This window comes from Coregonus clupeaformis, chromosome 15 (genome assembly GCF_020615455.1).
Source record: "Coregonus clupeaformis isolate EN_2021a chromosome 15, ASM2061545v1, whole genome shotgun sequence".
Taxonomy (NCBI): Eukaryota; Metazoa; Chordata; class Actinopteri; order Salmoniformes; family Salmonidae; genus Coregonus; species Coregonus clupeaformis.
In genome coordinates this window covers 15,090,726-15,108,175 of record NC_059206.1, presented here as the reverse complement: position 1 = coordinate 15,108,175, position 17,450 = coordinate 15,090,726, and the positions used below count along the sequence as shown (strand labels likewise).

At 43.3% G+C, this 17,450-nt stretch overlaps 1 protein-coding gene across 1 annotated transcript in view; it reads left to right on the top strand.

Moving 5' to 3' along the window:
* The window catches only part of LOC121548349 (leucine-rich repeat serine/threonine-protein kinase 1), a 91,580-nt gene that overhangs the window by 545 nt on the left and 73,585 nt on the right, over positions 1 to 17,450 (top strand). Inside the window, 2 exon segments of the mRNA XM_045224994.1 lie at positions 321 to 535; positions 11,942 to 12,135. Of these exon segments, the coding sequence (XP_045080929.1) occupies positions 442 to 535; positions 11,942 to 12,135 (288 nt within the window). The 5' untranslated portion in view covers positions 321 to 441.

Below are 17,450 nucleotides of genomic sequence, written 5' to 3'. Positions count from 1 at the left end.
ATTAGGCAACTGTGTTGTAATGTTTATTGTATTTTATTGTATATGGGTCAAAAACAATAACACGAGAAGTCATAAAAGTTGTAGTATAAAGCTTCTCATTCGAGACACAAGTAGGCCTACATTATTCTAATTAAGGCATCTCAACGACTATAGTTGTAAATGTTGGGTGGCAATTTGTATATCCATTAACTTTTTGTTATGCAATGTTTGTCTGCTTTCACTTTCTCAAGATCAAACCTATGTCTGTCTGTCTGCCTGCCTACCTGTGTTTTGCAGGGCACTGACTAATGGCTCTCCCTCTGTCCTCCCTCCTACTACAGCCCATCTCTAACCAGTGTCTTCCACCACACCAGTGACTCAGACTGGGACCAGTCCCACTGACCACCACCACCACCCTGTACTGGTCCCAGTTCAGTCCTGCCCTGCTGTGGAGGAGGAGGCATGTCCTACTGGTCTGTAGGCCTCTCCAAGGCCACTGGAGACACACAGAGCAACAACATGGAGGACCAAGAGAAACAAGATGGTGAACAAGATGGTGAGAGAATTCACTTTTACTGTATTGTACTTAGGCTGTATCTCAATTAGTATTTTCCTTATTCCTTGCCTCCTTCTCAACCGTATTGGAGGAGAATGTTCAAGGTCCCTCCCCTAAGACCTTTAGAGAAGGAGATGAGTAGAGAGGATGCAAGGTTTAGGGTTCGGTTAGGGAAAATATGATTTTGAATGGGAATCAATTGTTGGTCCCCAAAAAGCCCTCACAAGTATAGTTAGACATAGCTAAATATCTGTTACACATTCAGTTTGTTCGTCTATGCACCTTGGTTGGACTGGGAGCTAGCGTCAGCCAACATTATCCCCATTGGATACTGTGTTCTGTTAGACTGCTCCCAGATCTGTTTGTCGTTGGCATAACAATCACCATAGGAGTTGGCAAGACGGCACAAACAGATCTGGGATCAGGCTACTGTTCTGTGGATGTCAGAGAGGTTTTGACTGTGAACCAGCGGATTCAGAATCGGTGAGCCACGTCTGAGTGTCCGCTGCTTAAATATAGAAGACAGAACTGAAACAACACCATGACACTGGGTTTAGTCAAGAGAAGTGGTGGTGGTGGCGGCAGCAGTACTGTAGCCTATGCTACTACTGAAGTCACTGCAGCTGCATCTGAAATGGCACCCTATTGCCTTTATAGTGCCCCAGTTTTGACCAGATTCCTATGGGCCCTGGTCAAAAGTGAGTGACAGAGAGAGACTCTTCCTCGGTCTCTCTTCCACTCCCCTTTCTCTCTCTCTTTTTTTCCTCTGAGGCTGTGTGCTAAGTGGAGTCATCTCCAGTCAGGGCGAGGAGAGGTAGAGGGTTGGGTTACACTCTGCAGGGATGGGTGGTGGGGGGTAGAGATCAATAGGGGATAAAGACTGAGAGACAGAGACATATCATCCTTACCTTTCCTTTAGGACACTCCCCTTCTCTCTGACATTAGCTCTGAGTGCAGCCAGCCAGCCAGGGAGGGAGGGAGAGGGAGGGATGGAGAGAGAGAGAGCCATCGGCCATGCAGACAGGCTAGAGAGAGGCTGTGCTCCTTGGATACATAACACACTATAGAGGAAGAAAGAGGGAACGGCTATATGAGAAAAGGATCAAGCGATCTGAATGCCATGGGGAGACGGGAGAAAAGAGAAGTGTCCACTCACACAGTATGAACAGGTATGCTACAATACAGGACATGTGGGTGATGCCCTAGCCCAGAGTAACAATGGACACTGTAGTCACTGTGTAGCCTATGTAGCTAACTGGGTTCATATAGTCTTGTTTACAGTCTGAAGCCTATGTACAGGGCATGTTGTTGTACGTGTGGCTAAAGCTAATGCTACATGAGATTAGTGGCAAGTCTATGGGGTTTAATGTACTTTAGCTGTGATTGACGCTAGTGTTAGCCTGTAGGATCTGATTGTTTACCGGTGCAGTTGTGTGTACTGAAGGCTTATAGAGGCATGTTATTTATTCCAGAGAGCTATGGGGACCCTGAAGATTTTATTTTCACTCTGACTGACTGGGTTTCGGAAATCTCTTTATATGCTTGTGGCTATACACTTTGAAGCCGTTGATTTAATATTTGGCATTGGGGGGAAAAACATATACAACCCTATATTAGGGCTGGGGTCATTTTCAATTTCAAGTGTCATTTTCAGGACTCGTGACGTCATCACTTTAGTAGCATATTGGTATTTCAGTTTACTTCCAGAATTGACTGAGTTTAAATGGAATCAACCACAGCCCTGCTACCGGTATACATACAGTATTTAGCTTTGCTCTAAACTGCAATAAATGCTTTTGGATAGAATGACAGTAAATGCCAAATATTTGTCAGAATTCAGCCAGTGTTAGGTAGATCAATTAATTTGACTTGATTGATTAAATCTCTGACTATTTAATCAGAATTAAAGTGTGAAGTGTTGCTATTTTTATTTCTCCAGGCTTAATTGAAGGTATTAACAAGACTCAAACAACCGTCTTTCATCTATACTAGAGTAAGCGCTAAGCCCATCACATATGGAACTAACTATTTTATTTTATGTAGAGTAGGCTAAAGCATTTTTACACGAGACATTGAAGGCCTGTTGGGAGTGTTTGGTATCTTGATAGAAAATCAAAGTGTTCTCTGAAATTGGTATCTTTCCATGGTGCTGGAACTGTAGATCTCAAAGAAACGTCTCCATATGTTGATTATCTTGACCTTTGTTGAACATCAAGGCCACTGGGCACATTTGACCCATGGGTGTTGATGGTGCCTTTAAAAGGTCATCTCTACAATATGCTCTGACAGCTCCAGGTTTCCCTTGAAAAATACTTGATTTATCTCAGTGGGGCTTCTTGGTTAAATCAAGGTTAAATACTGTATCTCAATAATACATCACAGTGGTACAGGGATGTATGAGAGACTACAACATAAACTCCTGCACTGACTTAATAGCTGAAGTGAATGAGACTGAAACTAGGTGGGTTTTATACCTTTTAACCTACCTACCTCGGGGTGAACAAGGACAACGTTTTGAAATGGAATGCAGCCCAGGCAGGCCCCCCTTCTGTCCAATCACAGAAATGATAGGATTAAGGATCCTGTTACACAGAATGAGCCAATCAATCAGCAGATTACTGTCACTCTGCAGACGACGCATTATGATCCATATAGTAATGAGACAAACACACACACACACACTGATCCAATGACGAGCCCAGTCTCTATGGGGACGATTGTATCGTATGTCCCTGTGCATCCATGATGACTTATTCAAAGGTAATTAATCTTTGAGACAGGAAGTCCCTTTGCTTAACACCTCTTCAATGCAGTAAAGATGAGATTTCCTTAAAGCTAGAATCCGCATTTGTTGAAAAAGCGCCACTTTTCGCCCCAGCACCTTTTAGTGTTATTTTTGTTTGTTTGTTGATGAAACCAAAGAGAGGATTGTAAAAAATAATTGCAGTACATATTCTGCTGTTCTATCCCGCAATGGAAAAAAGAAGGAAGGGAAGCGCTGCTAAGGTACACAATAGTAGGTTTTGGTAGACAGAAGGTGCTGCTTAGGTACACAATAGTAGGTTTTGGTAGAAGGTGTTGCTAAGGTACACAATAGTAGGTTTTGGTAGACAGAAGGTGCTGCTAAGGTACACAATAGTAGGTTTTGGTAGACTGAAGGTGCTGCTAAGGTACACAATAGCAGGTTTTGGTAGACAGAAGGTGTTGCTAAGGTACACAATAGTAGGTTTTGGTAGACAGAAGGTGCTGCTAAGGTACACAATAGCAGGTTTTGGTAGACAGAAGGTGTTGCTAAGGTACACAATAGTAGGTTTTGGTAGAAGGTGTTGCTAAGGTACACAATAGTAGGTTTTGGTAGAAGGTGTTGCTAAGGTACACAATAGTAGGTTTTGGTAGAAGGTGTTGCTAAGGTACACAATAGTAGGTTTTGGTAGAAGGTGTTGCTAAGGTACACAATAGTAGGTTTTGGTAGACAGAAGGTGCTGCTAAGGTACACAATAGCAGGTTTTGGTAGACAGAAGGTGCTGCTAAGGTACACAATAGCAGGTTTTGGTAGACAGAAGGTGTTGCTAAGGTACACAATAGTAGGTTTTGGTAGACAGAAGGTGCTGCTAAGGTACACAATAGCAGGTTTTGGTAGACAGAAGGTGTTGCTAAGGTACACAATAGTAGGTTTTGGTAGACAGAAGGTGCTGCTAAGGTACACAATAGCAGGTTTTGGTAGACAGAAGGTGTTGCTAAGGTACACATTAGTAGGTTTTGGTAGACAGAAGGTGCTGCTAAGGTACACAATAGCAGGTTTTGGTAGACAGAAGGTGTTGCTAAGGTACACAATAGTAGGTTTTGGTAGACAGAAGGTGCTGCTAAGGTACACAATAGCAGGTTTTGGTAGACAGAAGGTGTTGCTAAGGTACACAATAGTAGGTTTTGGTAGACAGAAGGTGCTGCTAAGGTACACAATAGTAGGTTTTGGTAGAAGGTGCTGCTAAGGTACACAATAGTAGGTTTTGGTAGACAGAAGGTGCTGCTTAGGTACACAATAGTAGGTTTTGGTAGAAGGTGTTGCTAAGGTACACAATAGTAGGTTTTGGTAGACAGAAGGTGCTGCTAAGGTACACAATAGTAGGTTTTGGTAGACAGAAGGTGCTGCTAAGGTACACAATAGCAGGTTTTGGTAGACAGAAGGTGTTGCTAAGGTACACAATAGTAGGTTTTGGTAGACAGAAGGTGCTGCTAAGGTACACAATAGCAGGTTTTGGTAGACAGAAGGTGTTGCTAAGGTACACAATAGTAGGTTTTGGTAGAAGGTGTTGCTAAGGTACACAATAGTAGGTTTTGGTAGAAGGTGTTGCTAAGGTACACAATAGTAGGTTTTGGTAGAAGGTGTTGCTAAGGTACACAATAGTAGGTTTTGGTAGAAGGTGTTGCTAAGGTACACAATAGTAGGTTTTGGTAGACAGAAGGTGCTGCTAAGGTACACAATAGCAGGTTTTGGTAGACAGAAGGTGCTGCTAAGGTACACAATAGCAGGTTTTGGTAGACAGAAGGTGTTGCTAAGGTACACAATAGTAGGTTTTGGTAGACAGAAGGTGCTGCTAAGGTACACAATAGCAGGTTTTGGTAGACAGAAGGTGTTGCTAAGGTACACAATAGTAGGTTTTGGTAGACAGAAGGTGCTGCTAAGGTACACAATAGCAGGTTTTGGTAGACAGAAGGTGTTGCTAAGGTACACAATAGTAGGTTTTGGTAGACAGAAGGTGCTGCTAAGGTACACAATAGCAGGTTTTGGTAGACAGAAGGTGTTGCTAAGGTACACAATAGTAGGTTTTGGTAGACAGAAGGTGCTGCTAAGGTACACAATAGCAGGTTTTGGTAGACAGAAGGTGTTGCTAAGGTACACAATAGTAGGTTTTGGTAGACAGAAGGTGCTGCTAAGGTACACAATAGTAGGTTTTGGTAGACAGAAGGTGCTGCTAAGGTACACAATAGCAGGTTTTGGTAGACAGAAAGTGTTGCTAAGGTACACAATAGCAGGTTTTGGTAGACAGAAGGTGTTGCTAAGGTACACAATAGCAGGTTTTGGTAGACAGAAGGTGTTGCTAAGGTACACAATAGTAGGTTTTGGTAGAAGGTGTTGCTAAGGTACACAATAGTAGGTTTTGGTTGCTAAGGTACACAATAGTAGGTTTTGGTAGAAGGTGTTGCTAAGGTACACAATAGTAGGTTTTGGTAGACAGGTGCTTCTAAGGTACACAATAGTAGGTTTTGGTAGACAGGTGCTTCTAAGGTACACAATAGTAGGTTTTGGTAGACAGAAGGTGCTGCTAAGGTACACAATAGTATGTTTTGGTAGACAGAAGGTGCTGCTAAGGTACACAATAGTAGGTTTTGGTAGACAGAAGGTGCTGCTAAGGTACACAATAGTAGGTTTTGGTAGACAGAAGGTGCTGCTAAGGTACACAATAGTAGGTTTTGGTAGACAGAAGGTGTTGCTAAGGTACACAATAGTAGGTTTTGGTAGAAGGTGTTGCTAAGGTACACAATAGTAGGTTTTGGTAGACAGGTGCTTCTAAGGTACACAATAGTAGGTTTTGGTAGACAGAAGGTGCTGCTAAGGTACACAATAGTATGTTTTGGTAGACAGAAGGTGCTGCTAAGGTACACAATAGTAGGTTTTGGTAGAAGGTGTTGCTAAGGTACACAATAGTAGGTTTTGGTAGAAGGTGTTGCTAAGGTACACAATAGTAGGTTTTGGTAGACAGGTGCTTCTAAGGTACACAATAGTAGGTTTTGGTAGACAGAAGGTGCTGCTAAGGTACACAATAGTAGGTTTTGGTAGAAGGTGTTGCTAAGGTACACAATAGTAGGTTTTGGTAGAAGGTGTTGCTAAGGTACACAATAGTAGGTTTTGGTAGACAGGTGCTTCTAAGGTACACAATAGTAGGTTTTGGTAGACAGAAGGTGCTGCTAAGGTACACAATAGTAGGTTTTGGTAGACAGAAGGTGTTGCTAAGGTACACAATAGTAGGTTTTGGTAGACAGAAGGTGCTGCTAAGGTACACAATAGTAGGTTTTGGTAGACAGAAGGTGCTGCTAAGGTACACAATAGTAGGTTTTGGTAGAAGGTGTTGCTAAGGTACACAATAGTAGGTTTTGGTAGAAGGTGTTGCTAAGGTACACAATAGTAGGTTTTGGTAGAAGGTGTTGCTAAGGTACACAATAGTAGGTTTTGGTAGACAGGTGCTTCTAAGGTACACAATAGTAGGTTTTGGTAGACAGAAGGTGCTGCTAAGGTACACAATAGTAGGTTTTGGTAGACAGAAGGTGCTGCTAAGGTACACAATAGTTGGTTTTGGTAGACAGAAGGCGCTGCTAAAGGGACGTGGCAGTTTCATCAAATAGAGATTCTAGTTTGAATGAAGAGTAGAGCTGAGACACTGAGCCAATATCCAATCCAGTAACTAGGGTTGGAAAATGCAGGAAACTTTACCCAAATCCCCAGGTTTTCCAGAAATCCTAGTCGGAGGATTTCCTGCTTATTCCCTTCTGATTCTGGGAAACTTTTAACAGGGATTTCTGGAAAAACTGGGAATTTTGGGAAATCTACCATATTTTTGTTAACCTACATGTAAGTTTCTATAAGGGTCAGATTGTGTCATACACAGATAATATATCCGTTCTATATCTATGACGTCATAGGTCTGCCTACATCTTTACCTATCAGAAAACATTCCGCACATTGTGATGTGATATTATGGAACACTTCCACTTCCCCACACTGATAGCACATTTAGCTGGAGGAGGTGGAGAGGAGCGCTAGCTATGCTTGTTTACTGTTGGTGATGGACAGATTTAGGAGGGGGGAGCACTCTTCCTTGTTCTGTCTCTCAGATGGACAGATTTAGGAAGAGGAAAGAGGAGTACTATCCTTGTTGTGGCGTGTCCTGTGCTGTGCTCTGCTTTGCCCTTCAAGATCTCTTCACACAAACTGGCCAGTAAAAGGATGGTATTGACGCATGGGGGTGCAGGCAGGTCTAATGGTTACAGTCCCTCTGGCTTTCTCATATAGCCTTTATAGCCCAGTCAGACTCACCATCTTTCTCATATAGCCTTTATAGCCCAGTCAGACTCTCACCATCTTTCTCATATAGCCTTTATAGCCCAGTCAGACTCTCACCATCTTTCTCATATAGCCTTTATAGCCCAGTCAGACTCTCACCATCTTTCTCATATAGCCTTTATAGCCCAGTCAGACTCTCACCATCTTTCTCATAGAGCCTTTATAGCCCAGTCAGACTCTCACCATCTTTCTCATATAGCCTTTATAGCCCAGTCAGACTCTCACCATCTTTCTCATATAGCCTTTATAGCCCAGTCAGACTCACCATCTTTCTAATATAGCCTTTATAGCACAGTCAGACTCTCACCATCTTAATTATACATCCATATAGCAGCTGCAGGCCCTGAGCCCACATCAGTGCTACACACACACACACACACACACACACACACAGGGCGGCAGAGATGCTCAGGGCTGTAGAGACCCACAGGGTTACAGAGACACACAGGATTGCAGGGACACAGGTTTGCAGTGACACACAGGCTTGCAGACAAACATGGTTACAGGGTTACAGGGACTCACGGGGTTACAGGGACTCACAGGGTTACAGGGACTCACGGGGTTACAGGGACTCACGGGGTTACAGGGACTCACGGGGTTACAGGGACTCACGGGGTTACAGGGACTCACGGGGTTACAGGGACTCACGGGGTTACAGGGACTCACGGGGTTACAGGGACTCACGGGGTTACAGGGACTCACGGGGTTACAGGGACTCACGGGGTTACAGGGACTCACGGGGTTACAGGGACTCACGGGGTTGCAGGGACAGACAGGTTTGCAGGGACAGACAGGTTTGCAGGGACAGACAGGTTTGCAGGGACAGACAGGTTTGCAGGGACACACACAGGGACACCGGTTACAGGGACACGGTTCAGGGACACACGGTTACAGGGACACACGGTTACAGGGACACACGGTTACAGGGACACACGGTTACAGGGACACACGGTTACAGGGACACACGGTTACAGGGACACACGGTTACAGGGACACACGGTTACAGGGACACACGGTTACAGGGACACGCATGTTTGCAAGGACACAGATGGTTACAGGGACTCCCATGGTTACAGGGGCACACGGTTTTGCAGGGACAGACAGGCTTGCAGGGAAAGACATTGCTACAGATGTACTGAGTCTCTCTTAGATCACATACAGGATTTGATCTTCTCGAGATAACCTCAGAAGCCCAGAAAAGAAGACCCTATTTTGACAAGTGATATTGTCAATGCAATGCCTGAAGAAAGTATTGGGAGTGGCCGCCTCACAGGTTCTGGAGAAAGGGAGAAGAGAGTGGGGGAATAGGTACAGTGAGGGAAAAAAGTATTTGATCCCCTGCTGATTTTGTACGTTTGCCCACTGACAAAGAAATTATCAGTCTATAATTTTAATGGTAGGTTTATTTGAACAGTGAGAGACAGAATAACAACAACAAAATCCAGAAAAACATATGTAAAAAAATTATTAATTGATTTGCATTTTAATGAGGGAAATAAGTATTTGACCCCCTCTCAATCAGAAAGATTTCTGGCTCCCAGGTGTCTTTTATACAGGTAACGAGCTGAGATTAGGAGCACACTCTTAAAGGGAGTGCTCCTAATCACAGCTTGTTACCTGTATAAAAGACACCTGTCCACAGAAGAAATCAATCAGATTCCAAACTCTCCACCATGGCCAAGACCAAAGAGCTCTCCAAGGATGTCAGGGACAAGATTGTAGACCTACACAAGGCTGGAATGGGCTACAAGACCATCGCCAAGCAGCTTGGTGAGAAGGTGACAACAATTGGTGCGATTATTCGCAAATGGAAGAAACACAAAATAACTGTCAATCTCCCTCGGCCTGGGGCTCCATGCAAGATCTCACCTCGTGGAGTTGCAATGATCATGAGAACGGTGATGAATCAGCCCAGAACTACACGGGAGGATCTTGTCAATGATCTCAAGGCAGCTGGGACCATAGTCACCAAGAAAACAATTGGTAACACACTATGCCGTGAAGGACTGAAATCCTGCAGCGCCCGCAAGGTCCCCCTGCTCAAGAAAGCACATATTCAGGCCCGTTTGCCAATGAACATCTGAATGATTCAGAGGAGAACTGGGTGAAAGTGTTGTGGTCAGATGAGACCAAAATAGAGCTCTTTGGCATCAACTCAACTCGCCGTGTTTGGAGGAGGAGGAATGCTGCCTATGACCCCAAGAACACCATCCCCACCGTCAAACATGGAGGTGGAAACATTACATTTACATTACATTTACGTCATTTAGCAGACGCTCTTATCCAGAGCGACTTACAAATAGGTGCATTCACCTTATAGCCAGTGGGATCACCACTTTACAATGTTTTTTTTCTTTTTTTTTTTTTGGGTTGGGGTAAGGGGGGGTAGAAGGATTACTTTATCCTATCCCAGGTATTCCTTAAAGAGGTGCTTTGGGGGTGTTTTTGGGGGTGTTTTTCTGCTAAGGGGACAGGACAACTTCACCGCATCAAAGGGACGATGGACGGGGCCATGTACCGTCAAATCTTGGGTAAGAACCTCCTTCCCTCAGCCAGGGCATTGAAAATGGGTCGTGGCTGGGTATTCCAGCATGACAATGACCCACAACACACGGCCAAGGCAACATTAATGTCCTGGAGTGGCCTAGCCAGTCTCCAGATCTTAATCCCATAGAAAATCTGTGGAGGGAGCTGAAGGTTCGAGTTGCCAAACGTCAGCCTCAAAACCTTAATGACTTGGAGAAGATCTGCAAAGAGGAGTGGGACAAAATCCCTCCTGAGATGTGTGCAAACCTGGTGGCCAACTACAAGAAACGTTTGACCTCTGTGATTGCCAACAAGGGTTTTGCCACCAAGTACTAAGTCAGGTTTGCAGAGGGGTCAAATACTTATTTCCCTCATTAAAATGAAAATCAATTTATAACATTTTTGACATGTGTTTTTCTCGATTTTTCTGTTGTTATTCTCTCTCTCACTGTTCAATTAAACCTACCTTTAAAATTACAGACTGATCATGTCTTTGTCAGTGGGCAAACTGACAAAATCAGCAGGGGAACAAATACTTTATGTTGGGAAAAAGTGTCATCCCATTGGTAGATTAACGACCCTTCATCAAACTTGATGAGTACTTCGCTGTTGTGTTGTAAGTGGATTAAAACCAATCCAGGGTTGTGTATTTTAGGGCACACAATGGGGGGGAAAATAGTGTTTCTTATTGGACAAGTCCAGGTAGTCCCTCTCTGTTTCAGTCTGTTTTCTTCTGTTTGGAGCCTAATTAACACGATCCATGCAAGGCCTTTAAAGTCACTAATCGGATCGATCACTGACTATATATACTGGAGATGTCCCACTGTGTGTAAGAAGACCAGCATACTCAATTGATGTTCAATTGGAGCTTCTGAGCATCTATGTAGGATTTACCACCCGTTCAAAAGCTTTGGTTGATGACTTGCAGGCATTGTTACCACACTGAAACCACTGAAGTTAAGTAATACTGATCTGTATTGAGATATCAGTTCACTCTTTCCAAAGGATGATAAACCTGGGGTTTATTCATTTGTGCAAACTGACGTTTTGGACCGAAAATGAGAGCTTCTTATTGTGTGTGTGTCTGTTTGTGTGAGTGTGTATGTGTTCGCTCCAACCTCCGACACTAGTCCAGTATCCAGAGAACAGGTAGACTATGTTTCCAGTCCTGCCTGGTAACCACGTAGTCTTTAGAGCTTGCTCCTGGTGAGAGAGAGAGTGTGCATTCTTTAGCAGGGTGACCTATTTCTTACTCGCCACCGGTGCTCTGCACACGCCTGCTCCCCCAATACTCTGTTACTGTGTTAGACTGTGTTAAACTGCAGCTGGTCTGATCTAATGGAGGTATGTTCTATTTCTCCTCTCTTCTGTCTTCTTCTGTCTTCTCCTCTCTTCTCTGTCTTCTCCTCTCCTCTCTGTCTTATCCTCTCCTCTGTCTTCTCCTCCCTCCTCTGTCTTCTCCTCTCTTCTCTGTCTTCTCCTCTCTTCTGTGTCTTCTCCTGTCTTCTCCTCTCTTCTCTGTCTTATCCTCTCTTCTCTGTCTTATCCTCTCCTCTGTCTTCTCCTCCCTCCTCTGTCTTCTCCTCTCTTCTCTGTCTTCTCTGTCTTCTCCTCTCTTCTCTGTCTTCTTCTCTCTTCTCTGTCTTCTCCTCTCTTCTGTCTTCTCCTCTCTTCTCTGTCTTCTCCTCTCTTCTATTCTGTTGTTTTCTGTCCTCCTCTGTCCTCATCTGATCTCCTCTGTCCCCCTCACCTCTCCCCAGGTTCTTTGGCGGTGGAGGACATGGGAGCCAAGGTGTCTGCGATGGGCAGCGGTGGAGCCTCCTCTCTGGGTCCGTCTCCAACCCTGGAGAACATCCAGGCAGCGTACGGGGAAGGGGAGGGCAGGAAGGCCCGGGAGCTGATCCAGCAAGCCTGCTGTGTGGAGTGTAGCGCGGCTAGTCCTCGGCTGGAGGGGGTGAGTGGAACGGAGAGAGACAGAAATACACACATGCGCGCACACAAAACCGAGACAGATCTGTCGCACGCACACCTTGACACCCTCACACATGCACAATGTCGCACATAAGCAGTGGCACATATACACACACATACACACACACACATATACATATACACACACATACACACACACATATACATATACACACACACATACACACACTAAATCCGAGTGTTTGCCATGAGGAGTCCATTGTTTTTATAGCCTAATGTAGATATGTGCTGCATAATGTGTGAAGTGTGCTACAGAGATTGTTTTGGTGTGACTGTAACCATCTAATGTGCTGTATGCTCCTGGTGTGGTAGAACAACATGTTTACATTCATTTACATGGTGTGTATCTGTGTGTATTTCCATGTCACTGTGCGCGTGTGTGACCGGATAAGAGATGTGTAAGGCTGCATCGTCGTATGGTGTTGCTCAGACCTACAGCCCCTCATGTTGCAACACCACTGCCTTCACAGAAAGACAGCAACACTCCTACAGTGTGACGTGTCTGTGGGTTTCACTTGGTCCTGTACTGTTGTGTGTGTGTGTTTAAATGTTTAATTTGATGTTGTTGATGTTTGATACGGGTGTGATATAAAGACTGTGTGTGTGATGTTTGTGTGAATGTGTGTGTGTTCTCTGAGTGGTATCCTAGTTATGTGATAGTTTGTTGATATTTGATGCTAGTGAGAGTGGGCGTGCTGCGCTTGTTGTTTTGGAGTGGATCCAGTCTGCCAGACAGTGTCAGGAGACAACTGGCCTAGTTCAGTCTTTCTCTCTCTTGACTTCCATTAGCACTAAAATACTCCCTTCAATACAGAACCAATTAAAGTACTTATTCTATGTTTCTTCATTAGCTCTGTTATATCGACACATCACTTCTTTACGTAGATTACAGTGATCTCATTACTGTATGGATCATAATGCGACAGTAATCTTGCGTGTGTGCGTATGTGTGCATATGGTAGGTTCCAAACACCCATGCTGCCAAACCCACTTCTCCTTTCCTAGAGCGTTTGGTGTTGCCCTTGGTTACCTTTATCTGCTGGTCTTCCTGTCATTCAGGAATAGATTTGATGTGGAGCTCACTGTATCTTAACACTTGACACACCAGCATATGTTCCGGCTATTATCGGACGAGTTCAGCTAGTACCTCCAGGTTTCACTCCGTTTCAAGACGTTTTCTCGCTACTGAACACGACCCAGCTAGTGCCATGTCCCTGAGAACTGGTAATACAGGTTGACTGGGGTAATGGAGATAATGTTACATTCCTCTGCCTAAAAAAACTATTGTGTCAGATTGAAAAAGGAGAACTGTTTTTTATTTACATTGATTCTGTTCTCGTACCCTAAAATACCCCTATGCTTGACTCATACTGCTACTTTTAGGCTTCACAACATGAACTTATGTCGGCCAGTGGTAACCAAGAATTATAGATGAACTAGGTCTGTGTGCTTGAAAGCAGCTTGGCGACTCTCTCCAGTGCTTAAAAAGCCTTTAATTAAGTAAGAAGTAGGGCAACACAACAGTGTGCAGACTGCATGGTGCCTAAAGGAACCAAAAGTATTCAGTCAGTTGAAACAGTTACTGTATATCAAAACTTCAAACAGTTACACTGCCATCCAGTGCTTGCCTACAATGCAATCACAATGTTCAGCATTGGAATTGTCTGTGGTATCTGTGGTAAGAGAACAGAGACAAGGTCCAACTCTGGTCCTAGAGAACAACAGTCAGTGAGCACAGTATTCTATTTAGGGCTAACCCCAATTAGTCGATTTCTATATATATAATTATATATACAATAATATACACTACCGGTCAAAAGTTTTAGAACACCTACTCATTCAAGGGTTTTTCTTTATTTTTTACTATTTTCTACGCTGTAGAATAATAGTGAAGACATCAAAACTATGAAATAACACACATGGAATCATATAGTAACCAAAAAAGTGTTAAACAAATCAAAATATATTTTATATTTGAGTTTCTTCAAAGTAGCCACCCTTTGCCTTGATGACAGCTTTGCACACTCTTGGCATTCTCTCAACCAGCTTCACCTGGAATGCTTTTCCAACAGTCTTGAAGGTGTTCCCACATATGCTGAGCACTTGTTGGCAGCTTTTCCTTCGCTCTGCGGTCCAACTCATCCCAAACCATCTCAATTGTGTTGAGGTCAGGGGATTGTGGAGGCCAGGTCATCTGATGCAGCACGCCATCATTCTCCTTCTTGGTCAAATAGCCCTTACACAGCCTGGAGGTGTGTTGGGTCATTGTCCTGTTGAAAAACAAATGATTGTCCCACTAAGCCCAAACCAGATGGGATGGCGTATCACTGCAGAATGCTGTGGCTGGTTAAGTGTGCCTTGAATTCTAAATAAATAACAGACAGTGTCACCAGCAAAGCACCATCACACCACCTCCTCCATGCTTCAGGTGGTAACTACACACGCGGATATCATCCGTTCACCTACACTGCGTCTCACAAAGAAACAGCGTCTGGAACCAAAAATCTCCAATTTGGACTCCAGACCAAAGGACAGATTTCCACCAGTCTAATGTCCATTGCTCGCGTTTCTTGGCCCAAGCAAGTCTCTTCTTCTTATTGGTGTCCTTTGGTAGTGGTTTCTTTGCAGCAATTCGACCATGAAGGCCTGATTCACAGTCTCCTCTGAACAGTTGATGTTGAGATGTCTGTTACTTGAACTCTGTGAAGCACTTATTTGGACTGCAATTTCTGAGACTGGTAACTCTAATGAACTTATCCTCTGCAGCAGAGGTAACTCTGGGTCTTCCTTTCCTGTGGCGGTCCTCATGAGAGCCAGTTTCACAAATTCTTCACATTTTCCGGCTTGACTGACCTTCATGTCTTAATGTAATGATGGACTGTCGTTTCTCTTTGAATATTTGAGCTGTTCTTGCCAAAATATGGACTTGGTCTTTTACCAAATAGGGCTATCTTCTGTATACCCCACCTTGTCACAACACAACTGATTGGCTCAAACGCATTAAGAAGGAAAGAAATTCCACAAATTAACTTTTAACAAGGCACACCTGTTAATTGAAATGCTTTCCAGGTGACTACCTCATGAAGCTAGTTAAGAGAATGCCAAGAGTGTGCAAAGCTGTCATCAAGGCAAAGGGTGGCTATTTGAATATAAAATATATATTGATTTGTTTAACACTTTTTTGCGTTACTACATGATTCCATATGTGTTATTTCATAGTTTTGATGTCTTCACTATTATTCTACAATGTAAAAATAAAGAAAAACCCTTGAATGAGTCGGTGTGTCCAAACTTTTGGCTGGTAGTATGTATGTATGTATGTATGTATGTATGTGTGTGTATATATGTGTGTGTATATATATATATATATATATATATATATATCACAGTGGGGAAAAAAAGTATTTAGTCAGCCACCAATTGTGCAAGTTCTCCCACTTAAAAAGATGAGAGGCCTGTAATTTTCATCATAGGTACACGTCAACTATGACAGACAAAATGAGAATTTTTTTCCAGAAAATCACATTGTAGGATTTTTAATGAATTTATTTGAAAATTATGGTGGAAAATAAGTATTTGGTCAATAACAAAAGTTTCTCAATACTTTGTTATATACCCTTTGTTGGCAATGACACAGGTCAAACGTTTTCTGTAAGTCTTCACAAGGTTTTCACACACTGTTGCTGGTATTTTGGCCCATTCCTCCATGCAGATCTCTAGAGCAGTGATGTTTTGGGGGCTGTCGCTTGACAGCTCTTTGGTCTTGGCCATAGTGGAGTTTGGAGTGTGACTGTTTGAGGTTGTGGACAGGTGCCTTTTATATTGATAACAAGTTCAAACAGGTGCCATTAATACAGGTAACGAGTGGAGGACAGAGGAGCCTCTTAAAGAAGAAGTTACAGGTCTGTGAGAGCCAGAAATCTTGCTTGTTTGTAGGTGACCAAATACTTATTTTCCACCATAATTTGCAAATAAATTCAGTAAAAATCCTACAATGTGATTTTCATGTTTTTTTTCTCTCAATTTGTCTGTCATAGTTGACGTGTACCTATGATGAAAATGACAGGCCTCATCTTTTTAAGTGGGAGAACTTGCACAATTGGTGGCTGACTAAATACTTTTTTTCCCCACTGTGTGTGTGTGTGTGTGTGTGTGTGTGTGTGTGTGTGTGTGTATGTATGTGTGTATATAAATATATATATATTTTTTATTATTATTATTATTTTTTATTTTTTTTCCACCTTTATTTAACCAGGTAAGCCAGTTGAGATCAAGTTCTCATTTACAACTGCGACCTGGCCAAGATAAAGCAAAGCAGTGCGATAAAAACAACACAGAGTTACATATGGGGTAAAAACATAAAGTCAAAAATACAACAGAAAATATATATACAGTGTGTGCAAATGTAGCAAGTTATGGAGGTAAGGCAATAAATAGGCTATAGTGCAAAATAATTACAATAGTATTAACACTGGAATGCTAGATGTGCAAGAGATTATGTGCAAATAGAGATACTGGGGTGCAAAATAGCAAAATAAATAACAATATAGGGATGAGGTAGTTGGGTGGGCTAATTTCAGATGGGCTGTGTACAGGTGCAGTGATCGGTAAGGTGCTCTGACAACTGATGCTTAAAGTTAGTGAGGGAGATAAGAGTCTCCAGCTTCAGAGATTTTTTTCAATTCGTTCCAGTCATTGGCAGCAGAGAACTGGAAGGAATGGCGGCCAAAGGAGGTGTTGGCTTTGGGAATGACCAGTGAGATATACCTGCTGGAGCGCAGACTACGGGTGGGTGCTGCTATGGTGACCAATGAGCTAAGATAAGGCGGGGATTTGCCTAGCAGTGATTTATAGATGGCCTGGAGCCAGTGGGTTTGACGACGAACATGTAGTGAGGACCAGCCAACAAGAGCGTACAGGTCACAGTGGTGGGTAGTGTATGGGGCTTTGGAGACAAAACGGATGGCACTGTGATAGACTACATCCAATTTGCTGAGTAGAGTGTTGGAGGCTATTTTGTAAATGACATCGCCGAAGTCAAGGATCGGTAGGATAGTCAGTTTTACGAGGGCATGTTTGGCAGCATGAGTGAAGGAGGCTTTGTTGCGAAATAGGAAGCCGATTCTAGATTTAACTTTGGATTGGATAATCTTTATATGAGTCTGGAAGGAGAGTTTACAGTCTAACCAGACACCTAGGTATTTGTAGTTGTCCACATACTCTAGGTCAGACCCGTCGAGAGTGGTGATTCTAGTCGGGTGGCGGGTGCCAGCAGCG